The sequence below is a fragment of the Bos javanicus genome, chromosome 6, assembly GCF_032452875.1.
Source record: "Bos javanicus breed banteng chromosome 6, ARS-OSU_banteng_1.0, whole genome shotgun sequence".
In the NCBI taxonomy this organism is placed as follows: domain Eukaryota; kingdom Metazoa; phylum Chordata; class Mammalia; order Artiodactyla; family Bovidae; genus Bos; species Bos javanicus.
This window is the reverse complement of record NC_083873.1, coordinates 43,761,940-43,789,846: the sequence shown is the minus strand read 5'-3', so window position 1 is coordinate 43,789,846 and position 27,907 is coordinate 43,761,940. Positions and strand designations below refer to the sequence as shown.

The following is a 27,907-nucleotide window of genomic DNA, read 5'->3' as shown; positions in this document are numbered from 1 at the left end:
AATAAAAGCAAAATAACCAAAACCCTTCCAAGTCTGATCTGGTGGGATTAAAAAAAAAAAAAAAGGAAAAAAAAACTTCACTTATTTAATTCTTCCATCTCAAGAATAGTTGAAAATACAATTTACTTCACTACAATCAAAAGAAGTTAAGCTCATTAGGACCCCAGCTCTAGAAATAAGTACCAAAGGGAACTGCTTGACTAACAATTTTTGTTTCAACTTAATAATTGTGTACCCTAATTTTCTCTGGCCCTCAGGAACTTCAGTTAGGGGATAAAATGTTTTTCTTACTAAGTGAGTTATGTTATTGAGGATCAGTAGGACTTTAACATTTTAAATAATAACATTTAATAAAATAGCATGTGCTTTATATTAAGTTAAAAAAAAATACCAAATAACCCTGTTGAACAGTTCTTGTTTAAACAATCAATAACTCACTGTATTTTACATAAATTAACCTGAAATAATTAAGGTAAATGAAAATGTCTGTAAATGCTCAAATACATCAGACGAAATCAGATTTTAACCATCCTTTTATTATCTCTTATCTGTGGGCCTAATTAGCATACTTTTTGCCTTACGTTTAATTTAGTCCAACTGACTGCAATTTGGACTAATTCGTAGGTAATTTTTTGTTTTAATGTGAGAAGTTCCAAGAGCAGGTTTTGAGATCCATGTTAAAATACGGGCTCAATTGCCTAGAGCTGGTCGGCAGACAATTTCACTGGAGATGAGAGAGAGGTTGCTGAAGTTGTTTATCACCTCTAAGTTTACTGAAAAATAAAATAAATAAATGAATGCTAGGAGGCAATAAAGTTGTCCACTGATTTTCCTCTATTTGTTGCCCGAATATGCTTAGTTCACACTGACATCACCATGGTGGTTTTGTGTAAAATATTCATTTTAGAGTCCTGTAGACTAGGCCCCTTTATTATACCCTGCCCTCCTACCAGCTTCTGTGCCCTGCACAGCCACAGCTTCGAACACGTCCCAGGGGCTCAGAGCACGTGCTCAGACACTGATGTGGAGTTTCAGGATCAATGAGCCCCTCCAGGAATTAAAAGCCAGCAATTGAATGCCTGTTAGTAATGATTAACTTTAAAAATATTAGCCATTCTGGGCAGATCCCTTTCCTTTCTAGGCAGGTAACATTCCCAGGAATGTTGGTTTCCCATTAAATAGACAGTCTCTAGGTTATAAATTTGCCTCAGGGGACTTAGCTGTGCTTTTGATTTGAGAATGAATGTTAACCTTATGTATGAAACTTCAGTCTTCCAAGGAGGATTTTTAGAGATCTATATGCTGTTTTTGACTGTTATCTAAAATCCTGGCTCTGTCTTATTTTTCTCAGTTATAAAATGGGTACACAGATATCATCTTTATTGGATAGTTTTGAGGACTAATTGATTGAAATGTGCTGTCTAAACTGCTGATCTCAATGTCTAGCCCTTATAAGCTCTGCTGTAGGTTTTCTTCTCCCTTTTTCTTTCTTGAAAATTTTCAGCCTTAAGTTTATTCTTATGTAGTTTATTGTAAACTTAGAAAAACAAATGAAAAAAGATATTTATGCTAGTAGCTCTCTTTACTTCTGAGTTCTCACCTATACATGTAATAATTAGATCAAAACCAATTGTCTTTGCTGTTGTCTACTTGGGTAATTCAGTTTGACTGAGTTTATTTTTTAGATATGGCAGTTGTCTGAAATATGGAGGGGAGCAAAAGCCTGGAATTTGGGGCAGGAGTGGGGATTGAAACCTAAATGTTATGTTCTTAGTTACATTTTTTCCAAAGAATTGAATTAGTCTCTTGAAGGTGTATTTTCTCTTCTGTTATCAACTTTAAGGATAGATCCTCTTGCCTCCACCTATGTTTGAGTCTTGAGAAACGTTAACAGAACTTCTGAGCAGAGAAAATCCATTGGGGTGGAATCCAGGCTCTGTGTAGATATGGAACATCATGTGTACTCAACAGATGTTAATAAATACCTCCTTCTATTGTTGAGACAAAATGGGGTTGATTTGGGTGTGCATTTAATGTTTAGTGAAAGAACCTTGTACCTAGAAACTGTATATTTTAAGGAGGACAGGAATCTGGATATTGAGGAAAGTAGCATTGCTTCTTTCATATCATTCTCCATTTTTAATGTCTGTCATCCCCCAAATTGTAAGTTCCCCTGTGTCCATGACATATGCTGTCTTGGAAGCCCTTACAATACATTGCTGTGGACACAGTAAGGTTTCAATAGATCTTTGTTGATTGAAACCAAACATTTGGAAATTGTGGAGGCAGAATTGATGAAGGGGTAAAAAGAGGGCCGCAGGGAGAAAGGAAGGGAAACAGTCAAGGTAGAGAGGGAATCAAATATAGAAACTTCCTGGGAAAGACCAAAGTTGATGAGTGACTGACAATTTTTGTTTTCCTAAGAAAAGAAAAACTGGACATAAGAGAAATTTTAATCTGAAGAGCTAATTAACCAAATTATAAGAACTCTAAAATATCCCTCTCATTAGTTATCTTTTTGAGACAAAAAACAAAAGATAGTGGAAGTTATTATAATTTGCCCCAAGGATCTAGATAAATTTGTATGTGTATACAGTAATAGAAATTTGTGAGAAAAATTGTGGTAGGCTGTAGTTTATAAATCATTTCAATGTTTTGACTTCTGACTAACCCCTCTTCATGATAGTAAGAAAAAAAAGTATATGTATAATTTCCCATTATTTGTAAGAGGGAGAATGTGCCAGTGAACTGCGTACACACACACACACACATCCACCTTTGGTTTCAGTAGGTGCTGATTTAATTAAGAAAAAGTGGAACTAGGTGGCAAAAAAGACAAACAAGAAAGCCCTGACAACATAATGTAAACAGGTTGAAATATCAAAAGCAATAATACAGAGTATTCCAGTGTAAAGAACTTCTCTAAAAGATTTAAATAAGATTAATATAAATATATATACACACACACACATATATAATGGATGCCTTGCATTCAGTGAACACGAATAAAAATATCAGAGAATATCACGACACAGGGATCACCTGATGATAATGAATAAACATCAGCTCTTCTTGGTCAAATGACCAATATTATTTCACAGTTGACTGTTTTGAGGGCAGAGCCAATGACCTTTGCCCTGCATTTTAATAATTTACTATAGTTTTACATTAAATCAGAATATAATTGTGAAGAAAATTAGTGTTTCTTTCTGGGGAATGCAGAGTAATGCCACTAATTGCATGTATAAAAGCCTTCCTGAGATTGTATTTTCCTGTTCTTTCTTGATTTAGAAAATTAAAACTACGGTAATTTTCCACTCTTTGTAAGAGGCAAAATGTGCCAGTGAAATGTATTCAGCTAACTTAAAATGTCAATGCTTTTGGCCATCTTTTTATGTCTGGTAATGACAAACTGTCAATTTCATCACATTATTCAGGAATATACTAGCAACTTGTTGCAGATATCAGAGTAAGCGAATTTTTTTAAAGAGTTGTGATCTGAAAGAATAAACAGTCTGATTTTTTTTTTCTTTTTGGGTTGTTTTTTCTTTCACCTTAATATTTGAGTGACTTTTTAGTTAGAGCAAATCACCATTTTTTTCTTGATAAAGGGAAGGACAATAGAGAATTCATTAAGTTAAACTTAGTAGAATAAAAAATTAAACAAATAGTGCTTGAGAATTATTTTTAGATACCTGGGGAACTTTTTTTCAGATAAAATATTATCAAGTAAAAGAATCGAGCTGATTTTAAAAGTATATGGATTTTATTCACAAATACACAACCACGTGTACATCACTCTGGAACTTGGAAGGGTTAAATCGGACCACTGTGGGGTTATGGAAGTGTTTCCCAGAGTTGTCTAGTACCTTGAATTTGTTATGGATTCGATGTGTAGTGTTATTCTAAAACAGTTGCACCTGCGTTAGCTCTCATTGTCTCAGGCTCGAAGCTGAAAAATTCAAAAAATGAAAAAGCTCAAGAAATGAATATTTCTGTTAATAACATGTTGGTATTTTCCCCCGACTCCATGAACATTCTTGATCTCACAGGCAAAATGCACAACCCAGGGCACTAGGGTTGGAATCCAGTGTTTATTCAAAAAGGCACCCTAAGGCAGTTAGAGAGGGAATGCTACATGTATGGGGGAAAAAGGCAGCTGGAAACTAAGCTGATCTGGGCACAAACTGCAGTGACTGTCTTTACTAACTTGTTTTCTGAGAACTATGAGAGAAATGGAAATGATTTGAAGGACCCTGAAAGGATGGTATTTTGTTGCTTGTTCTCCTTATATGGAGCAAAGCAAACTGCAGTAACACTTCTCGGGAGCTGGTATTCCCTGCTGCCACGGGGACAGCCGTTTTCTGCGTGGAGGAGTTTGTTTATACCTTAAGAAATATAGTCTGTTTTGTTGATTAAATAAGCAAAAAAAAAAAGTCATGCCTCATCCTCTGCTTTCAAACACTCCCCCAATTAGAAAATATCTCATAAAAATGCATCATGTGATACTATCTTGCTTTAGTCCCAAACTGAGTTCACTTGGATGTCTTCAAATTTGAGTCCTGAGGGAGTACACATTTGAGCTAAGAATGTAGTTACTCTGTCATGAAATAGGGAGCTTTGCCACTTGCTTGTTTTGGAAGGAAAATAAATTAAAAAAAGATTGCAGGGGATTTTAGTTATTATATCGTCAGGGCTCTGTTTAGAGTTGGTGGCATTCAAAGCTGGCTTTAGTCACAGCATGATGCTCCAAAAGTCCAAGTGTTCCCTTTCTTTCTTTCTTTCTTCTTTCCGTTTTCTTTTTTTTTTTAAGCGTTACTTCACTGAGGCAGAGGGCTGCCTTTGAGTGACGTCACAAGTTTGAGCAGCTAGCAGCACAGGAGAAGGGAGGCTGGGTGAGTGACAGCCCAGCCTACTTTTTAATAGCTTTGTCATGTGACTGGGGACTGTAGTAAGACAGGTGCCTTCAGTTCACTCTCAGTAAGGGGCTGGTTGCCTGCATGAGTGTGTGCTCTGTGTCACTGTGGATTGGAGTTGAAACAGCTTGATTGGCGTCATTCAGGAGCTGGATGGCGTGGGACATGTGCAACCAGGACTCTGTATGGAGTGACATCGAGGTGAGCTGGGGCTGGGCTCGGCACTGCAGCCAGGACCAAAGCTTCCCTCGCGATGCAAATATTCCTGTGAGGGGGGGAAGGGCTTGGGTTTGAGTGAGGAAAGGAGGCAGAAAAGTAGCCGGGGGCAGGTGCTTTTGGAAGAGAATCTCAATCTTATCTTAACTCCTATAAGTTTGCTATTTTAAGGCGACTCTGAGATACCTTGAACAAATCAAAGCTTAGCTGCTGTCATCAGGATCTGTTGCAGTTAGAAACTCTTTCCATGTGCCTTTGGCTCTGTTTCTACTCATATGCAATATTTATGCTCTAAGATATTGATATGAATCAGAAGCTGAAGTCTTTCCAGTGGTGTTTAGTGGCCTGGTTGGAAAAATGCCATTTCTATTTATAATAAGATGAAGATAAAAATATTAAAATGGATGGACTCAAATCTAGTCAGTTTTGACTCTAGTCCGGATTTTTTTTTCTTCTCTCTCTGTTCATCAGACGGAGAACTCAGAAAATCCTAAATAATCCTGCTGGGCTATTTTAGATTGCTTTTCCCACAGAACACAAAACAACAAAAGCTGATTCCTTTAAAACTCCTCTGTGTGATTGAAAGCTTTGGCCAGCAAAAAAAAAAAAAAAAAAAGACCTGCTTTACAGTGCAAGGTTTTCCATTAGCATCTGGGCAGGGAAGCCAATGGTTAAAACTGTCTGTACCACGGAGAGCTGCCTGAAGCCGGAGAGAGAATAGAGTTTATGCAGGACTGTGTGTGGAGCTGCTCGCTGCTTGTGTAAAAATAGACGGCAATACATCAATTCCACAGTCTCTGCTGGCTACAATTCATACAGGGGGAGAAAAAAAGCAAGCCGGTTTCCTCGTAATCTCTGGAGTCTCGAGTGACTAGCAGGGGGGGACGGAGGACGGCGGCATGTTTGCATTCAACACAATGGAATGTTCTCGGAAAGTTTGGCCAACTTGGGAAACAAGTGAAACTTTCTGTGGACTCTGGTGAGATGGACCCAAATTGAATTGCAGGGAGGATCTGAGTGGCTAACAATGAATCTGGCAAAGGGCTGGGAGAGCTTCCTCTGGGAAGCTGGGGGCACGTAGGGTAAGGGGAGGATCAAGGGCTACACGTGATTTGATTAAATAAGATGTCCATGTGGTACGGCGATACACATCTAAAGTGAAAATAATTTGGCCAAGGCCGTCTGCGAACGCATTTTTCTTCTCTAGCGAGGCATGCCCTGGATTCTTAACTCTTCGCTGGGTTTGCAAATGCTGGCTTCCTCTGCCTTCTCCTGCCTTGGCAGATGTTTTTTTTGCGGATTGTAATTGTTCTTATCTTGTTGTGATTTCTTGGTAAGGTGGGAGAAATATGGATAATTCATATATCCTGTAGCTATTATGTGTCAGGGTTCTAAGTGGCTTCAAAGTCCTGATTGTCTTCGAGTAGCTGGAGTATCCTGTGGGTGGTTGTCTGGCTGGCACTGTGGGTCTCAGCTGCTGTAGTTTCATTTTTCCATCATGTATTATTCCTGATGCCGTTAGGAGTTGATTGAGGAACTAGATCATATGGAAATAGGGAAGATTTATTTTCATCATTGGCATTCCTGTAGTCATATTCAAAGAAGCATCAGAACCATTTAGAACAGGGGCTCTTTAATTTTGTGCTTAGGGAGGTGAGGTCTCGGGCTAATTGTCCAGCCGTGGATTGAGTTGTCGGTCCGTCGGCTGAGACCGGCCAGTCACTCCTCTGTTGCACCGGAGGCAGCAGGCGGCTAGCAGCCCAGCCTTGGTGGCAGCAGCCCTGGGAATCACCTCCGCCAGGCTCAAATATTACGAGCAGCAGGTAGTGGAAGCCGCTTTCATTTTTTGAATCATTAATGTTTGCTGTCATCTTAAAACGTATTATGCCCTTTTGCACATAATGACAAGACAGCACGTTGGTTAATAAAGGCCTATATCACTGTAGCTACTCGGAGTCCCCAGTGTTTCGCAGTTTAATGAAGGTGATGTCCAATAAGGTTACTAAGATTGATAGAGACAGTTCTGATGACATACACTCCACTAAGACTGTCACTCTTTACTGACCGCTGCCCTCCCCACTCTCCCCTGCCTTGACTAATTTTTTTTAAGAAGTAAGATTCTTTTTTCGTTAATATAATTAATGTGGCCAAGTCCACTCTTTCTGCTCTCCTTCTCTTTAAAATTTACCATCAATGGCACAAAAACCTCCAAAAGGTTAATGGAGAATTATACTTAATTATAATGATTCATTATCATCAGTGCAGTTAAGCTAATTTATTGTCTGCTCCTTAACTAAGAGAAAAGTCTGTTGGGGTGAAATAACGTACAATAATTAGCCTTTTGTGTTTAGTGACTGCTTTCTCCTTTTAAATCTTATTATAAAATTAAGGCTGCGGTTGTGAAATAGCTGTCATAGTTGCAGAGAGGCAGTAGAATGTGTCTCTGTAAATTGCCATAAAGCACACCTGTTACAGATGTATAGGGAAGCAGTAAATACCAGCGTGTCAAATGAGGACAGTTACAGGGCTCGGACTGTTAAGCTGGCATCATCCAAAGACCAAATATAAATTAATAACAGGAACACTTGCTACCACTAATGTGTTTTAGATTATCAGGATAATGCCACATTCAGAAGTCTTGATTTTATTAACACGTCAACATTGGAAAGAGCATCTACGCACATTTTTCAGCCATAACAGAAAAGCAAAAATGAGAGAAACTGACAGAGGAAAGGAAAGAAATATGTGAATGACATCAGAGTAAAATACAAAAAAAAAAAAAATGATCTGTCTTTTCAATGATTTTAAAAGTTACTGAAAAATACATATTTCTGAAAGGTTGAAGGGTTTTGAAGAGGCCATGCCTGTAGAGGGCTGTTAAAGAGAGAGACAGCAAGAAGCTGTCCACCCAATCAGTGTCAGCATTCCAAGACATGGGTTCTAGAGTGTGCTATCCAAAAAAGGAATTTAAACCAAATGCACAGATCGTTTGTTATCTAACTTATTTTTTTATTTTCTTGTTGTTTTTGCTTTTTATTTTAAAGACTCTCCCCCAATCCTAGCAGTTTTTGTACGACTGAAAAAGTTTTCCCCTTGTCTCTGGATTGGTCATGTTGTAGAAGAGTTAACTGTGTATATGTGTATTGTATTTGGAGGACAAGCAGTGAGCAAGTGTAGAGACTGGGACATGTTACACCCATAACAAAACATGAACATTGCACCAGAACAAAACCTTCTCTTCAGCCTAGCTTACTTATAAACCTAGTTTAGTATACTGACCTGTAACTTTGGGATAACTCCAATAATAAAAAAGGAAAGACCAATAAAATGATAAGGAAAGAGTTGCAATGGAGGTGATTGCTCTTCCTTGGCACTACTTTTATGCCTGCCTTTCAGGATCTCTCTGGGGCCTGGTGGTCTTAGGGAGGAACTGCAGGAATGTTCAGGCTCCTCCCAGCCTCCCCTTACCAACTGCTGACTCCATTACCCAGTACCTACTTCTCAGCGTGGTGCTTACGATCACACTGCTGCATATGACCCGTGTAATGTAGCCTGCCAGGGATGACAGGGGCGCGTGAGAAAAAAATCTGCATAGAACTTATTTTATTCAAAATCTAAATGTCAAGCAGCATCTTCAGCTTCATGCCCAACTGCTGCCTGGATAGGAACAACTCCCCAGCATCTCTCCTGACCTTGGAAGGGCGGGCCGTGAGGTTGACACCTGGGAGGGTGTGCCTGCCGACTGAGACCCCTCGGCTTGCAGGTGGGTTAGTCGTTATAGCTCTGATATCACCAGACCCCTGCAGTAAGCAGTTTCTGCAGGGTTCTTCACAGATTGCAGTGCTGTTAGTGGTCAGATAGCCAGTTTGAAGTAGAAATCCGCCTCTTTGGGAAGAGGGTCCACTTTCTCAAAAAGCCACCACAGGGGACAGTTAACAGACCACTTACTGTATGCAAGGAGGTGACAAGCAGCCCAGCCACAGTAGAGGGTATTTTAAGCCTCTCACTATATTGAAATCATTTTTTAAAACTCCAAAGAAAAAAATCATTCTTTTGAATTCACTTAGAGCAAAATATAAATGTTGAAGAAAAATAAGATTGTTGTGTGGTAGAGTGGTTTTTCTGTTCACACATCAGGTGATCCCAATTGTATACATCCACCCACAGACCCACACGTGAGCACACAAGACTTGCTAGTTACACGTAGTGAAAGATACAATGATAATAAGAAATGTGATTTCTGTCCTTCGTCTCAAGGGACTTATTTTTGATCTGTTTAAGAGGAAGTTCAGAAGCTCATGAAAAGTCAAGTAAGAGTAAAAGATTTAAATACCAATTCAAGAGAACCATGGACACGTTAAAGGACTCTGCATCATTAGGTGCTAAATGAATTATATGGATTATAATAGTTAAAGGGAGCATAAGTGGAGAGTTTTCCTGGTATAGTTCTTATTTTTTTCTCATTTAGTAATCATTTATTTTGTTTCTCTTGTGTGTGATGGCAATTCCAAGGTGAAATCAAATTTATAACTTTCCCTCAAAGAGCTTCCCTGATGGCTTACATGGTAAAGAATCCTCCTGTAATGCAGGAGACCTGGGTTCAATCCCTGGGTCAGGAAGATCCCTTGGAGAAGAGAATGGCAACCCACTCTACTATTCTTGCTTGGAGAATCCCATGGATAGAGAAGCCTGTTGGGTTAAAGTCCATCGGGTTTCAAAGAGTCAGACAGGACTGAGCAACTTTCACTCAAAGTGCTTATACTCTGGGACTACCCTGGTGGTCCAGTGGATAAGACTCCATGCTCCCCATACAGGAGGGCCCAGGTTCAATTTCTGGTCAAGGAACTAGATCCCACATGCCACAACTAAGAGTTTTCATAACACAAGGAAAATATCCCGCATGCTGCAACAAAGACCTGAAGAGCCAAATAAATAAATCCTTTTTTTTAAGAGCTTATTCTCTTTTTAAAACAAGAGTGGAGTGAAATTTTGCGTATAGTTAACCAAAAAGCAATTTGAAACTTAGTACATGCTATCAAAGAGGTACAAACAAATCTAAATTTATTTCTAACTGGACAAATCAGATGACTTCATGGAAGCATGGCATTTACCATGGATTTGGAGGTAGAGTTTGGGATGGAATGGTTCTGGCAAAGTATCCTTTGGGAGCAAAGGGAGTTAAAGAGTCTAGGATGTTTTTGGCTGGGGACTAAAACCCTGGAAACCAGCTTTGGTGGTGTCGTTGAATTAACCAGGCTTAATTCCTATCACATGCTATTACAGTTTAATAAATTCCTGCAGTTAATGAAAGTGTTTTTTTTTTTTTTTTCTCCCTGCCTCCTGCAGTGTGCTGCTCTGGTTGGTGAAGACCAGCCTCTTTGCCCAGATCTTCCTGAACTTGACCTTTCTGAACTAGACGTGAACGACTTGGATACAGACAGCTTTCTGGGTGGACTCAAGTGGTGCAGTGACCAATCAGAAATAATATCTAATCAGTACAACAACGAGCCTTCAAACATATTTGAGGTAAGGACAGCCCTTCGGGAAAACTGATTTCTCATTGAACTTGGTTTAGGCCATGCTAACATGATTATTGGCCCGAAAGCATAATGGGTTCTTGCTTTGCTGTCACCAAAAGACTTTTTAATCATCGTTAGGTACTTCCTATTTTGTGGAAAAACAATATTTGGAAAACTAATGGCTTTTTTTTTTTTTTTTTTTGAGAATTAAGGCCCTGAGGACCCATAACAGAGTGTATCAAACTCTGTTGAAATATTAAGAGATTGTGAAAGAATGAATGACAAAGAAGAGTAAATGACTAAACCTGTTTTTTTCCTGTCTATTTCCCACAGAAAACAGTACCTAATGTAAAATGTAAAAGAATGCATTTCCATTTAACCAAAGGGTTAGGTCTACCTTTACTTATTTTACAAAGTAGGTTTATAAAATAGTAGACAGGGTTTTTTTTTTTTTTTTTTTTTACTATTATATTTTGATCATAACTCTGATTTCTTTATATTATGGAAACTTCTACACCCAACTACTCTGGTATTTACTTATAATTTAGTCAAAATTAATTTACCTTTCAGTAGTGAAAATTACCTCCCAGACTCTAGACTCTTTATTATAAGCCTACCCTATAATAAAGAATGTTAATCTGTACCTATTAAAGTGTTACTTTGAGAAAAGAAGTTCTTTCTCACAAGATCAGTGCTCATTTACTTGAAAATGAATGATCACTTATGGAGAGAAATGAAGTGGTCACTCTAGCAAGTAAAATGAGTTAGGATTGTCGAATCAACTAGTTTTCAGTGTCACCACCTCTGGCGCCACCATTCTCATGCAATATTTTCTACCTACCATGAGCCAGGATTCATACTAAGTGCTATAAAATTATTTTTTATCTACCAGCAGAGACACTTCTTACACTTCAATATTGTTTGCTTGAAATCTCGAGTCATTAAGAAAACCAATTTTACAATATTTATTGAGTTTTTCCAGCACCCAGCACATAAAAGGCACTGAATAACTGTTTATTGAGTCATTAAGAAAACCCATTTTACAATATTTACTGAGTTTTTCCAGCACACAGAAGGTGTTGAATAAGTGTTTCATGAGTAGTGAGTGACGGATGAATATGGTAGATTCAACACAGTAATAGTAATAACAAAGTGGCCAACATCTTGGAACACTTTTGCTTTACATATGTCATCACGCTCGTCCCTCAAAACAACCTGTTATTGTTTAGGTACTATTCTTGTGATTCTCATTTTACATATGCTGACAGTGAGTTTAACAGAGGCTAAGTGATTTTCCCCAAATCACACCATTGACACAGACGTGGGATTTGAACCCCAGGTGTATCTGACTTCAAAGTCTATTATCATTGATTAAAAATAGAATAACTGAATTTGGGTGACAGCCATCCTTTACAAAGACATATCAAGCTGCTTCTTTGCTCAATATATTTAAAAATAGAACAGAATCTTTGCTTTCAGTGTTGGTTGACATGGAAGCAGGTATATAGCTGGTGCGCTGAGGTGGCTGTAGATTCTGTCAGCGGCTAAGATTTTATAATACGTCTGGAGCATTAAGTGGGTCTTAGAAGAGTGCTTAAGGTAATGGAGTTAAGGCTGGGGAGGAGGAATCAGGTGGAGGAAACACTGAGGGTTTGTGGTTAGTTATACTTTCCCAGGCTTCTCAGCCGGGTCTCGGAAAGTTCATGTGAGGACTTGGCTGGTTCGAACTGGTAAATTGAACATTCCTCATTCAGTACACTTGTCAGGTTACAGGCCCATTTTAAGTCATGCTGCATTAAATAAACAGTACTTTTAAAAATGTTCATCTCCATAGACCTCTTATCTAAAAATCGGCTATTTCATATTGGGTGAATGCCATGCATTTTGCAGAGGATGGTTAGGGAATAACTAAAACGGGGTGTGTGTGTGTGTGTGTGTGTGTGTGTGTGTGTGTGTGTTGGAGGGGGTGGTGGCATGGTAGTTGGTGCCTCCCTGGTGGGCTGGTTGCAAATACAACCTTTTCTGGGACCTGTGTCCCTGAATTTCATTTTGTGACACCTGGATGAGGTACTTCCCATTAACATTTTCAGAGAACTTGGTTTGGCAACTAGTTAGATATCTATGGATGCTGTATCTACATGCTGCTGCTGCTAAGTCACTTTAGTCGTGTCCGACTCTGTGTGACCCCATAGACGGCAGCCCACCAGGCTCCCCCATCCCTGGGATTCTCCAGGCAAGAATACTGGAGTGGGTTGCCATTTCCTTCTCCAATGCATGAAAGTGAAAAGTGAAAGTGAAGTCGCTCAGTCATGTCCGACTCTTTGCGACCCCATGGACTGCAGCCTACCAGGCTACTCTGTCCATGGGATTTTCCAGACAAGAGTACTGGAGTGGGGTGCCATTGCCTTCTCCAAGACACCCCTTTTGTTTTCCTATGTAACTTTCTACAACTGACAGAATTGTTTTCAACACTCAACACAAGGTTTATTCATTTAACCTGTTATTAGGTCATTTTAAACCAGTGGTTCTCAACCAAAGGCAATTTTGTCTACCTGGGGACATTTAGTGTTATCTGGAGGGATGGTTAATTGTCAGGACTTGGGGCAGGGGGATGCTGCTGGCAATTAGCAGATAGAGACCAGAGATGTTGTTTAACATTCTACAAGGCACAGGATGACTCCCTACCACAAAGAATCATTTGACCCCAAATGACCACAGTGCTGAGGTGGAGAAACCCTGTATTTAAAAAAAAAAATAGTTACTCGCAATTTTTAGAAAACTCTAAAGATGAATTGGTCAGATTTCTGAGAGAGAAAATAAAGTTAAGATACAGGATACAAAGACTTAGAAGCCATATACAATTATTGAGATGCAGGGCCTCAGGAGTGATATGTCAGAAATTCTCTTAGTGGCAGACAGCAAAAACGTGACTGTATATATAAGTCCCCATAACATTTTCTCTGATGTCACAAAACCCATTCTTCTTTGTGGATTAGAGGGTAATAAGGCCATGTGTGGCAGCACCGCTACACCCAGCAGCATTCTCAGCATTTGTATAGAGAAAAAATGCCTCTAGTCTTTACCTTCTAGTGTTAAACTCGGACATCTTTTGTATAACGGAAAAAGAAAAGTGTGTTTTGAGCATAAGTGGAATTCTAAAACTGTGTTGTCCCCTGTGAAGAAGCTCTGTAGGCAACAGAATAAATAACCCTTGAACAGCTACAGCTTTGCACGTTGCTTCTCCCAAAGCTGCGTCACCCCAGGTATTCCCAGCGCCTGTGACTTTAAGCCTGTCACAGCGGACTTTCACCGGTGCTCGCTCACTCTCCTCCTGTTCTCAAAATCCTGCCTCATCACATTTGTGAAGGCCTTGTGCTTGAGCAAGCCCAACAGTCATGGTCTCTGCCACCTCTGATCTGCCAATAACAAGCATTATCTACCTCGGATTCCCAGAATAAAATAAGGCACTGAGTCGTTCAACACTTTTCCCTGACTCAAATAGCACATTGATGACACTGCTGGAAACTGGCCACAGGGCTTCTGAATTCTCATCAAAGCAGGAAGAAAGAGGGTATTTAAGAGTTACATTTAGTACTGCAGAATATTTAAATGTTGGGAATAAATAGAAATTTCTTCCTTTGACCTTTTCCATACATTTGAGTCTAAGGTTAATATTTATGTAACGTAAGAAGAAGAAAATAAAGGAATGAAATTGAATGTCCTGATTTGGGAAACAGTGAGTTTCTGAACGGGAGCAGGGTGAGCATACACGCAATTGTACATGCTGGTTGAGTAACTGGGCACACAAACAGCGATCTCTGCTTGCACAACCTGTGTTTGGATGTGTAAATGCAGGTGACCAGGTATGATTCAAAAGCCATTCAGCGAAACAGGGCAGAAGGCCTATAGGTGCAGCGCCCAGTGAATCTGATCCATGTGTCAGGAAAACAGGATGCCGTCCCTGGATCGACTGGTAGCAAGATTAATGTTTCAGAATATTGCAACACAACTTCCTTCTCTCTGTTGCTTTGTGCATTGTTCGAAGAAGGAGAATAAAGGAGTACTTTTACAGCATGGCAGTGTGTAAAGATGGGTCACGTAGCGTAGGTTAAATAACACATTGGCTCTTCTGGGACTTTGTGGGCCACCTTGTCTCTGCTTTAATTTTTTTTTAAATCAAAGTATAGTTGATTTATGATGTTATGTTTATTTATTCATAATTTTTGGCCACACCCTGGTAGGTAGGGTAGGATCCCAGTTCCCTGACTAGGGATCAAACCCATACCCCCTGCATTAGAAGGCAGAGCCTTAACCACTAGACCACCAGGGAAGTTCCATCACTGCTTTTTTTCCATCACTGCTTTATTTTAACCTCTGCTTTAATGCTTCTGTGATTCCACTGAATGGGCATCTTTCATTCATTGACTTGTTACTTCTGAATGCAGCTACTTGGGCTTCTTTAAAACATCGAGAGTGAGAATGTAACTGTCTCTAGGTCATTACTCATAATATGTTCTGAAGTCTGCCTTTGCTAATGTGGAGAGAAGGGCTCTCAGCTGTGGCATGCATTCACATTGGCTAATTGCTGGAACTCGCAGGAAGGTCTGATACTGTGAACTTTTGTAAAAGAAAAAAAGATGGTTTCCAGTTTTATTGTCTGTAAGGTGTCCTGTTTTATGCTTTCAAGGGAATGGTGGATGAAAGCTTTCAAAAATATTCGATCATTCTGGTGGAAATATAGATGAATTTACACTTTTTCCTTTAACTTGGTTGTCTAATTTTTTCAACAATGGGCATATATTATATACCTATGAAAAGTTTAAAAAAATCTTGGCTATTCAAAAAACTGCTGAGTATTTGGGGAACAGAGAACCAGCTTGTCTTGTTCACTGAAGTTCTTCTAGGTGATTTCTTAGAAAACAGGAGAAAGTATGTACTCAGTAAATAATTGCAACCTTATGAATGAGTTGACTGTCATATGTTTATTGATGGTATGAACTGCCTTAGGTAATGTGAAAACTACATATAAAGCACCTCTAGTTTGGGAGGGTAAATGGTGAAATGATAAATGATTAGAACAGAATGAAAAAGACTGTGCATACAAACATACATATACATGTATGTGTTCATATATATCAGCAACTGGAGGACAACGTGAGGCAGCGTATATTCATGCATATGCACACATGTACATTTATATGCATGGGGTTATATACTACATATATATTAGCTTTTGGCAAATATTGCAAGACTATGTGTTTGCATATGTACTTGTGTGTGTGTGTATTCTAGCATATACTGAGGGAATCAGCAAGAATAATGTCACCAAGGCTGATGAGAGAATAAGAGTGAAGGACAGGTTATGAAAGTGAAGATCTTGGTTTACTCAAGTGAATTATGTATTAATGGGAACACAGGAATAAGAGGAGTAAGTCTGGATTTAGGGTGGGTACAAAATTATGCCAGGTCATGAGAACCCAGTTGCAAATGTTTAGTTTCCACAATAGCAATTAGGGTGCTACTGAAGATTTTTAGCAGGAGAGCAATGTGATGGAGACGGTATTTAAAGACGATCATTCTGATCGTTGTGAGAGTGATGGAGAAGCCAAAAGTAAAGGCGTCTGACAGCAGGCTCTGCTGCATTCCAAACCCCATGCGATGCAGGTGCGGAGAAGGGACAAGGTGACAGCAGAGGGGATGGTGTCCAGGGAACAAAACCTGAAGCACCTCACAGGAAAATTCCATCAGTACTGACAAATATGAGTTAGGTTAGAGAGGGAGCTGGCAAAGCATGCCAAGGAAAATATTCCAAAGAGAATCAGAACTTCATGAGTATCTACGTGGTTCAGTGTCTGCTCACCTTTAGGAACTGAAGTACTTTCTCGGACTGTGAGTCATTTTACACAGGGGCTCCCATCTCCCTGCTGCCTCAGGGGCAGAACATATTTAACCCAATCCACACATTTACATGGTGTCTGCTTTTTCTCACTTGTCTCCTTGGAGGAAATTCTGTAGCCTTCCATGGTAATGAATTCCTGCTTCTGACTGTGCCCGTGGTCAGGCAGACTTTTCTATGAATGGCAAACCTCTTAGAATTTTAACAAAACAAACAGAGGGAAAAAATGTGTGTCCAAACCACCTCCCCTTAATTTAATCATCAGGAGAATAAATTCTCCTTTGTTATGTTGAGAGAACTAATTCATTTACAATAATCACTTCTTGAAGATTTCTGGAATTTCCAATTTGCTATCAATAAATGTTTGTCATTTAAATTCAATTTATGGCCCGCAACCAGATTTTTGCCGCACTTGGTAATGACACTTACCGAGAACATAGACTTCAAGTAAGAAAATAATAGCCCTTTAAGTGGGGAGATAATTGGCTGTAACATAAGAACATTGAAGAATGTTGAAACTCATGGAGACTTATGGAGTATTTTAAAAATTTATGTTGTACTTATCTTTGCATTTGTAGTCTACCACAAAATTCCAAATTCTGGGTATAAATCAGTTAGATGTTCATCTTGGAGAGTCACAAATCAGGAAGCAACAATCTGACCCAGCCTGTGTACAGCTTTATTTTCAACTTCTACTGTCAGCTTATCTGACAGGGAGACTGAATAGGTTTCTTGTGTGTGTTCCTCTACACACCTCCGTTAAAGACTGTTTTAGACTTCTTGCCTGGATAACATCTGCCTTATCTTGGGAACATCTGGTTTATCACCCTGTTTCCTCGCTGCCATTATGCTGACCACTGGAAAATTATGGCTCAGGAGCTTTGATCCACGGGGATATGTCTGTTGCCATCTACCCGTACTAATAAATAAGTCACAGGATGCCGGTTACATGACATCTGTGACCATCATCACTAACTTTCCTGGTGGTTGCTTTTGTTACTGTGCATGTGTGCTAAGTTGCTTCAGTCGTGTCTGACTCTTTGCAACCCCATGGACTGTAGCCTACTAGGCTTATCTGTCCATGGGATTCTCCAGGCAAGAATAATGGAGTGGGCTGCCATGCCCTCTTCCAGGGGATCTTCCCAACCCAGGGACTGAACCCATGTTTCCTGCATTGGCAGGTAGGTTCTTTACCACTTTGGTCAGTGTAAGTTTTGATTACAAAAGATGAGGTCTGCTGCTGTTTTCCACAGAAGTAAATTCAGTTCTTCAGTTCAGTTCAGTTCAGTCACTCAGTCATGTCCAACTCCTTGCGACCCCATGAACTGCAGCACGCCAGGCCTCCCTGTCCATCACCAACTCCCGGACTCACGTCCATCGAGTCGGTGATGCCATCCAGCCATCTCATCCTCTGTCGTCCCCTTCCCCTCCTGCCCCCAATCCCTCCCAACATCAGAGTCTTTTCCAATGAGTCCACTCTTTGAATGAGGTGGCCTAAGTACTGGAGTTTCAGCTTTAGCACCATTTGCAATTTGGAAAGTGAGAATCCATATGTGTTATTGGTCACAATGATGATAGAAAGTGGTTCTGTTGTTTATTCTTTAGGCTGTGTCCACCTCTTTGTGACCCCTTGGACTGTAGCCCACCAGTCTCCTGTCCATGCAATTTCACAAATAATAATACTGGAGTGGGTTACCATTTCCTTCTCCAAGGTATCTTCCTGACCCAAGGATCGAACCCATGACTCCTGCATTGGCAGGAGGGTTCTTTACTGCTGAGCCACTGAGGAAGCCCAGAAGGTACTAGTTTGTGCTTTTTGAGGTAGAGACCAACTACTTCAATACTCTGGGTACTCCAAGAAGTAGGTATGGGCATTGTATGGGCATATCCTAGGTTTTTCCTACCTCCTGAACTTGCCAGTGGGTCATTGAACTGAACATTACTCTGCCTGGATATCTTTGGAGCCAGAAAAGTGGAGACCCATGTCCACAAGGAGGAAAACTTGGAGAGCATTCAGGAAAAAGTGGCTCATTGCCTCTTAGATTTACTTCAGAGATATTAGTCGAGGTTAAAGTAATTAAGATGCAGGATACTGCAGTGGACAAACTATTTGTATAGCAACCGTGTGTGCTTGCACAGTATGCTTATACAGAGTGTCTGTTTGTCCTCGTCCCCCATCTATACGCAATGTGGTGGAACCACAGCCCAGCAGATGGCTCACCTCTGAATGAGATCAACACACAAAGCAGATAAAAAAGGAACATTAAAGACCAACAGCCAAATTTTCTTCCACTGTTCTCCACCCTGACTTCACATTTTTAACAAGGTTCATCTGTCCCGATAATTATGTGCCTAGTCTTTTAGAAACGAACACTTTTATTGTGGGTCTTATAAAAGGAATTGCCTATGGTGTAAAACAGTTTTGTAAGGATCGTTTTTTTCTTCTTCTTCTTTAAACTCTCAGGTTACTTTCAAGATTGTGTGCTCTTGAGGTATACTTTGAAAGCAAAGCAGGATACTGTGTTTTACTGTAACCTGCCAAAGATGCAGAATTACAAGCAGGTAGAATGAGAGCAAGGAAAAGGGGAGAGAGGTACACAAGGAAATACACACTCTTGCTCTGAGCAAGGGCAACTTTTTACTATGATAAATGATTTCTCGTCCATTATGCCATTTGTCCCAAAATGATGATAGGAGGTACTTTTGTACTTGTTCTGTTCCAAAATAATAGAATAATTCACATAGTTTCCAATTCTAAACACTGATGCTGCGTAGACCTGCCCATCCCCATTACTAGTGCAAGTTATTCATTCAAGGTTTGCAGCCGGATAGATTAATGAATTACCAGATCTTGCGTAAAATGACTTGGCCTGACTTTTAAACTAGGTTTTTATTTTGTTTGTTTGTTTTTTACCTTTTTGGGGGCCAGTCTTGTGATTGGTGTTAATGGGCTCTAGAGATCAAGCCCCCAAAAACATTATTTTTTTTTTTAAGAAGGAGCTTTGTTAACTATTTCCCCCACTTCTTCATTCTCTCCCAAACTTCTCAGAAGCAGTTAGTTCAAGTAGGTAAAAGCAGGCTGGTCAGGTTGGGAGAAGGGAGACTTAGTGGCCAAATTCTTGATGGGTGATCCCCTGCTCTGTGTCACATCAGCATGATTTATCAGATCCTTGACTACGGCGCAGAGTTTAGAGTTTTAGAGTGAGTTCCTTGGTGTTTTTCACACAATATGCAGGGCTGGAGCTCTGAACTTTGAAGGAAAGCCTCAGAGCTATTTGCAAAGTGCTGGTGCTTAGTGAATACTAAATTACATTTAGGAAATAGTCTATTGCTACCAGTTATACTTCATTTTTATTCTTGACACAGACACCTAAATCAGAGAACAGTAACATTTCAGAGATTATGGAAGCAGTTTGGGTATGTTCCAACACTATAATAGGATCAGAATTTTAAGGCCTTTTGTATTATTACCAATAGTCACTTAGTTTCTACTGCAGTGTACTTTGTAGGGAATTACAGCTTTTACTAAAAAGATTAAAATGCTATTATGCAAATGATTGCAGTATGTTATTATGTTTACAAATTAACATCCATGGCTCAACACACAAATTAACTAACTATTCTATCTATGTTATTAAGGATTTAATAAAGTAACTGGTAATAAAAATGGGGAGCTTGGAACACTTAACAGGAAATAATTCTGATTTAACATAGAACTCAAGCCTTATGTTTAAGGTTCTAGGTGATCTGGTGGTAAAATAAAGTTGAGCAAAGCACAAAGAACTGGGACTGTGAGAGCCACAAAGCTGCTTGTCTGAGACGCTAATGACCAGGAACTAAATAACTTCAGGCTACAATGTATGGTGGGCAGCATATCAATAAATCTAAGCAAAGCACACACACTGTCTTCTATTAATAAATAGTTCATTGAAATGATAATCGCCCTCCATTGCATGTTTGATATGTTCCATACACACAGAGAATACTCACATTATTCTAAAATGGAGCTCAGAGCAAATTTTACTGTGGCAAATGGGATTTAGCTGCAGAATATCACTGTGTGATAAAAGAGGAGAAGGCTAGGTTCAGACTAAGATGACTTTACAAACAGGCTGCAAATTGCTATTCCTGGCTGTTCATAAGAGATCATAAAAGCAAGGAGATAAGAACCGCCAAGGTCTCTGAGAAATGAATGTATGTGATTATGTTATCTTGTGGGTTGGATTTACTAGACAGACCAACAACACCTTCACTTCAGTCCAACAGGAAAAGTAGAAAGAGATGTAGATTTTGAATAGCAAACTTTGTTAGAATGGGCAAGTTCCAAAACCCTAGAATTAAAATCTTTAGAAAGAAATCCAAGATTCCGGTCAGTGACTCCATTTCTCGATCTCAAAATGAAAACTAAGAGTGTTGCTCTTAAGCAAATAAACAGAAAGGGGGGAGAATAATTGCTAGAAAATCCTGGAGCAACATGATTAATACATCAAATATTTTTGGTTTATTTTTCTTAATAGTCAAATACAGATGTTGAAGACTTTTATGCTAAACAATAACCTTTTTAGGTCTACCTAAAAACAAATAATTAAATGAAATAATAAATAGACTATTAACGTTTTAGATCTACCTACAGAGAGCCACTACCTACAGAGAGTTGGGCTTCTTGGCAGGAATATCTGGGTGTACTTAAAGAAATGTAGGAGCAGGGAAGCAACTGCAAACTTGGTCAAGGTTTGTGCCCTTGCATACAATACAAGCAATTTATTTTGTTCCGAATAACACCTCTGTCGTTGGGAAACTACTTATGCAAATTTGTGATATCTAGCTTTAGCAAGGCGCCTGGTTCCCTCATTTCCTTCCACATTTGGATAAATTGTGTTGTTCTTCACTCTTCCAAATTTGTCCTTGTGGAAGCGAACACTTGCAAATTGGTTGAAGCTTGCTAAGAGAAAGAAAGAGGGGGAGAGAAAGGAGGAAACGATTCAACCAAAAACAGTGGCTGTGACAGCTTATGATTTGATGGTTTGTGGCCTTGTGCTGTTCCCAGGCACCTGATCACGAATGTGGTACAACTCCTGTGATGCAGGCGTTCTGGAACTCTTGCCAGCACTCACTTGACACAACCAAGTTTTAAAGTACTGACTGTAATTTTACACAGCATAGTGGAACTATGTGCCTGTGTGTGTGTGTGTGTGTGTGTGTGTGTGTGTGCGCATACATACACATTCACATTCTTTTTTTTTTTCAAGGGGAAAAAAAAGGGATACTTGCCATAGCAGGGTGGTAAAATAATTAGTCCAGTAGACAAATGTCTTGGCCTGTGTTTAAACAGAGCTTTAAGGACACAGTGTTCTCACCAGTCACATATCTAAATACAAACCAGTGTCAGCTGCCATGCAGACCAAAATGTAATAGCCTGCTCTCACATAGGTCATCGTCAATCCATTTTGGTCGGAGTCACACTTCACATCTGTTTCTGCGTGCTGCAGCCCCTTAAGGCGGCGACGGGCTCCATAAGAGCACAAACAACCTAGCTATAAATTGCCGCTGCTGGAGTTACTTTGAATAAGTGTATACTGTTTCATATTTATAATGGTGAGGCTTCATAATATGCACAGTGAATATATAACACCGATCAGTTCAACAAGCATGAAATTGTATGTTGTCAACTTGTCACATAAATAGAGTCATATTCTGGCTTGCGATAATGTTGAACTAACAGTTTTTCCCCCAGAATTGTCGAGAAGGTCACAAAAAAAGTGGGGAGGTAGCATTTCCTTTGGGTAGATAAACAGTCAGGGCTATTGTAAAGCTGATATTACAGTTGATGGGTTCCTTTTCTCCCCTCTCTTCAAAGTGCTTGCTTTTCTTGGGTGAATGCTAATTGGCTAATCTGGTGTGTTTCTTCTGTCATCCAATGGTATCATTTTCAGCCAGTGCTAGAAGGCTTTTTTTGGGGTTGTGTATGTGTGAGTAGCTTTTTTTGTTCTCCTTTAAAACTTTTTTTTTTTTCTATTCTTGTAGCACAAATCAGTGCTAATTGTCATGAAATTTTCTAACCATCTTTTGGCAAGCTCTCGCATTCACTTCACTCTAGTTAACTCTTAATTCATTACCAGAGTCCTGGGTCATAGAGAAGGCTGGACATTTCAATCAGACTTTCCCATGATGGAGAATTTAGAGAGATGCAGCAAGGAAATGATTTAAGCAAATGTGCAACTTACTGAAAAGAGAAGGAGACAAATGAAAGGTACTCACCAGTCTCTGGGGTGCAATCACAGAGATCAGTTTCCAAGGTGGCTGATATTTAGGCACCAGGCATGAGTAGAAACCGATGTCAAGTAATCCTTCACTTTTGAGAAATTCTTAGATGTGTTCAGTGCTCCTCATCTTCCTTCAAATGGCCTGGAGACAGAAGGTGTTGCCGGCTGTTTCTACCTTCATGTGAGTTTTCCCAGTTAGGTTACTAAGTTTAAAACCTCAGGACAGTGCTTTAGAATGCATGTTATTACCAAGGGGTGTGCCTAACACTGGCTGCCCTTGTGGCTCAGATGGTAAAGAATCTGCCTGCAGTGCAGGAGACATGAGTTTGATCAAGGGAAGATCTCCTGGAGGAGGAAATGGAAACCCACTCTGGTATTCTTGCCTAGAAAATTCCACATGACAGGCTATAGTCCATGAGGTCGCAAAGAATCAGACACAACTGAGTGACTCACACACACACACACACACACACACACACACACACACAGGCCTAGCACTGATCTTTTCATTCCATGTTACTTGTGGTATAGATGATCACATTTTCTCATGGAAGAAACCACTTGCCAGCCAAAACTTCTGGTCTCCAACTTGTATTTTCATATTTCTTCATGCGTCTGGACTTAAACAGTTTCTTTACACTGATTTATTTATTCCTTCTTTAAAAAATTATTGTGAACCATCAGCATGCTGATCCCCTTGCCACTTTCTGGAGGTACTGTGACTACATGTAGACAAAGTTTGTGGTGCCATGAAGCTCATGGTGAGTGATGCAGGCAGGGCTTTAAAATCAAGTGAGATAAGCTCTAGGATGAAGGCAATGGCACCCCACTCCAGTACTCTTGCCTGGAAAATCCCATGGACGGAGGAGCCTGGTGGGCTGCAGTCCATGGGGTTGCTAAGAGTCAGCACGACTGAGCAGCTTCACTTTCACTTTTCACTTTCATGCATTGGAGAAGGAAATGGCAATCCACTCCAGTGTTATTGCTTGGAGAATCCCAGGGACGGGGGAGCCTGGTGGGCTGCTGTCTATGAGGTCGCACAGAGTTGGACACGACTGAAGTGACTTAGCAGCAGCAGCAGCAGCAAGCTCTAGGATAGAGAAAGCAAAGCAGAGACTTTGGCCTCTTGCCTGTTATCCTGGTCATTGCTCACAGATCATTTCTGCCCTTCGCTGGGTTGGTACACTTATCATCTTCAAAAAGGCCCTCACCTTAAGGTAGAATTTTGCTGGAGAGAGTTTCTCCTAGGTAATGGGACCTTCTGCGCCAAACCAGAAACCCAGGCATAGAGTCCATCAAATTCAGGGCAGTGGGACAGAATATTTGAAAGTGGGGAACCTGGGATTTATGGTGTCCTGCACATATAGTATTGAGAAAAATAGTGGTTTGCTCATTGGAAATGACTGAGAGAAGATGGGGGTAGCCAACCTAAGGGCAGAGGGCAAGGCTGTCAGCAGAAAGTTCTCTAACTAGTGTGCCAGGCTGCTGTGACTGTAACACTGAACCCCTGGCAATGTATGTGGGGCTCTTTTGGATGAAAACCATTTTGTACCATTTTAGGCCTGTTGACCTTTCTCTATGAGAATGATATTTCAGTCCAGCTGAAAGGCCTGACACACTTTTTGCCCATATGTGACATCCTGAATAGGTGGCTTTTCTGTGTCTTGGAATCTTCTTTTCATTGTCTCATGGAGGGTCCTGACTGCTTCCATGAGTGAGGCAGGATCAGGACAAAGGCTCCCCAGCCCTTTCCTCTGCTCTCTGGAGGTACCAGGCACTACATCATTCCTGGGCCTGAGTCCATTAGATCTGTTTCACTTCCCTGTAATTCCCCAGCTTAAATTCTTCTCCCCAGTCCTTTCTGAGAAGTTTGTTTCTGCTTTTACATGGTGCTTACATAGGGAAAAAAAGTCCCTCTATTACAGGAACGCCCTTGGTTTTTCCACGGACTCTTGGCCTCAGGACACTAGCCTCTCCTAGTGCCATCTCATTTGTTCAGAGGTGAAGTTGGAGCTTCTGTATTCCAGACATAGTTCTCCCGGGTGTTCAGGGATCCTCGCCAATGCAGATCCTGTCCAGAAATGTTCTCATGTTAGGATCCTCTTGTGTCTTGCCAGCACATGCTTAGCGGGGACACCCTGCTCTCCTCTGAGCCGCTGATATCAGTTGCCTTTTCTTTTAGGCAGTGCTGCAAGCTGGGAAGGCTGGTCCCACTGAAGAAGAGTCCGGGCAAATGCCTGAGCATTTGAATGCAGTGATGCTGCATGGGATGAGTGACTTCTGAGTGACTTCCTTCCCCCTCTGGTCCCCAATGCTGGGATGCTGAGACCAGTAGATTTGAGAGTTACATTAGGTCACGATGCCACTTTCTAGCTCCTTTAATCCTATCACCGGGCAATCCCAACAATGTGGCTGCCCCTGTCCTAAAAGGATTTGTGTCAGTTTCTCCTGGGACAAATATGGGTCTGGTCTGCTTTGCAATATTTGTTCCAACTGCAAATTTTGACAAAGACATTCTGTCCACACAGAGCCAAAGAATTTTCTGTGTTTAGATGCGTTTGGAGGTAACTGAATGTTGCCTGGTCTTGGCAGATAACTGAGTCCGGCAGTCCACGTAGCATGATCCATGGCCTGTTTAATTTGTCTTTGAATGGCGAATGTGTTTCTTCTCTGAGTCAGCAAAAAGCATGATACCCTCCAACAGTACTGTGTGACCTCTCTGCTGCTTTTGTGATATGGAAAAACAAAACATCGGTCCTACTTTTTTTCCTTTAGTTGCTGGTTCATTTTTATTTCTAGTGACATGTTTCATAGCTGAAAGAGAAGATGTATGTTCCATAGATGGGATGTATTTTTACTTAATCACAGTGGTTATTTTTATAATTCATATTAGGAGACCTCATTTCTCTGGCCATTATTAACTTAGTATTATTAATTGTCTGAAACATAGCTGAGAAACACACCATTTGTATAGATGTCTCTGAGAAGCCAAACCACGTGCGAAAAAAAATCCTACCCTCAAACTCGATGCATTTTATTCCCAGATAAGCTTCTCCAACTCTCACTTACCACTTGCTTCCTTTTGTTTCAATTGCAATTTAAACAAATCTAGTTATCTGTGTTCTGAGCACATGGGAGATGAGAAGAAATGATTTAGAAAGTTAATGAGCTTGTAGAGGCAAGGAGTGGGAAGTAAGACCTGACCAAAACAGATGAGACTAAAAACTACAAAAAGTAGACAATTACTGAAAATATGACTATCTGGGGCAATTTCAGTTGAGGAAAAATGCCCTGTATTTCTCAGGGCTATATTTCTAAATAGCTCCCTATGGTCATTTTATAGTATGACACAATGCTACAAAAATCAATTCTCGTAATTTTTAAGATGAGGAAAATATGTAAATGAAGTGCTTTAATAAAAAATTAGGTGCTTAAGCCATTTAACTTCTTGATTCATCTGTGCGAGTTCCAATGTAGATTAATGCCTGATCATGAGAGATAAATGAGGCATATATGCAAACACACACACACATTTTTATATATAAAAGATTTTCATGGGGTCTAGATATCATCCTGTCTTTCCCAAATAGCAACACCTAATATGAGAATATTCTGTGTAATGATAGTTTAATGTTGAACTTCATTATATATTTTGTCGGATCACTTTCTCCCTTCAAAAACACAACTGGTAAAATTTCCTCCAATAAAAAAGATTTTCTTTTTTCTTGTCAGTAGTAAAATCTTTAGCTCTGAGGCCATTGGTTAAGAAAAATACAGCTCAGCAGTTGTTGTTTTTGTTTAGCCACTAGGTTTCATGTCCAAGTCTAGTGACCCCATGGACTGTAGCCCACCAGGCTCCTATCTCTGTGGGTTATCCTTAAATAAGCGATTTCCCTACGTTACCTTAGAATGAAATTACTTATACTCTTCCTCTTTGGTGCTTTTCTATGCAGTCTCCAAATATAAATTGCTACCCAACAATGCATAATTTATTGAGAACATACTTAAGTATTACCAGCACTGTGAATAATTTCCTCCTTGTTTCTCATTTTGTTTGCAGATCCTTTGGGTAGTCATTCCCTTCTCCAGGGAATCTTCCTGACCCAAGAATCAAACTTGGGTCTTCTGCATTGCAGGCAGATTCTTTACCATCTGAACCACCAGGGAAGCCCTATAAATAAATCACCAGCTGTAGAGCTTGTTAGACACTCACTAAATTGTGCTGCTTGGTTTCGGGTAAAGGATTTCAGATAATTTGAAGGACTGAGTTTCATAAGTCTTATCTCTGTCTCAAAACCCAAGGAATGCTATGACTGGGTCTTCTTTATCTGAACTTTCTGGCCCAGGTCTGTCAATTTTCACCTAAGGGGAGAGAATGGACAGTTTGGGTTTCTCTATGTGGACCCTGAGCTTTGGTTAGGTCATGACCCCTCATTAATATTCCAACTTTGGCAATTTCAAAGAATGCCATCCACCCCGACTACTGTAAGCAGCCCAGCTCCCCTGGCACTTCTCACACTTCTCCTTTGTAAGAAGGCATTTGTGCCTCTCTTCATGTCCCTTTCAGGAGTCATTCTTCCCTTGTTCAATTTTTCCCTTTCTCTTTATGGCTGTCATAATAGCCCCTGATACAGTCAGGCAGCGGTGACCCTGTCCATCACTCACTGGCAAGCTATTCTTGAACCAGCGGATGGTCCCTGAGTGACCAGATTAATTGTGCTGGTGGTGGGCCTTTCCACCCGACCTTTCATCCAGGAGCATAAAAGCCAATCCCAGGCTGTGTGTGAGCTGGCTGCCCTGCCATTGCAGTGTCCTCCACAGAGCTGAGCAGGGGAAAAAGAGAAAATCAATGCAAATGAAGTTCAGGAACATGGACAGGAAAAGCTGTGCGGTTGGGGGCTCTCAGAAATTCAAGCTGTCCTCCTTTGCGTGTCACTGCAAATAAGTCTTAAAAAGTGAGAGTCCAAAGGAACTTTTCTGTAGACACAGTGTCCATAAACTGTATTATAACCATGTGCTGTGGTAAAGGCTGTAGTTGCTTGGGTCTGTGTTCAGTTGGAGCCTTTACCAGGGAAAGGATAAACTGCTAAGTCTGTA

The 27,907-nt window shown here is 40.3% G+C and overlaps 1 protein-coding gene across 12 annotated transcripts in view; it reads left to right on the top strand.

Annotated features, from left to right (window-relative positions):
- The window catches only part of PPARGC1A (PPARG coactivator 1 alpha), a 718,583-nt gene that overhangs the window by 605,328 nt on the left and 85,348 nt on the right, over positions 1-27,907 (top strand). For 8 of the 12 annotated variants that reach the window (XR_009736941.1, XM_061419795.1, XM_061419799.1 and 5 more), the window contains one exon: positions 10,479-10,658. Coding sequence is in view for 9 of the 12 variants with exons in the window: in XM_061419795.1 (XP_061275779.1) it covers positions 10,479-10,658 (180 nt within the window). In the remaining 3 variants the exon portion in view is untranslated. The other 4 variants (XM_061419793.1, XM_061419798.1, XM_061419801.1 and 1 more) reach the window with 4 other exon arrangements.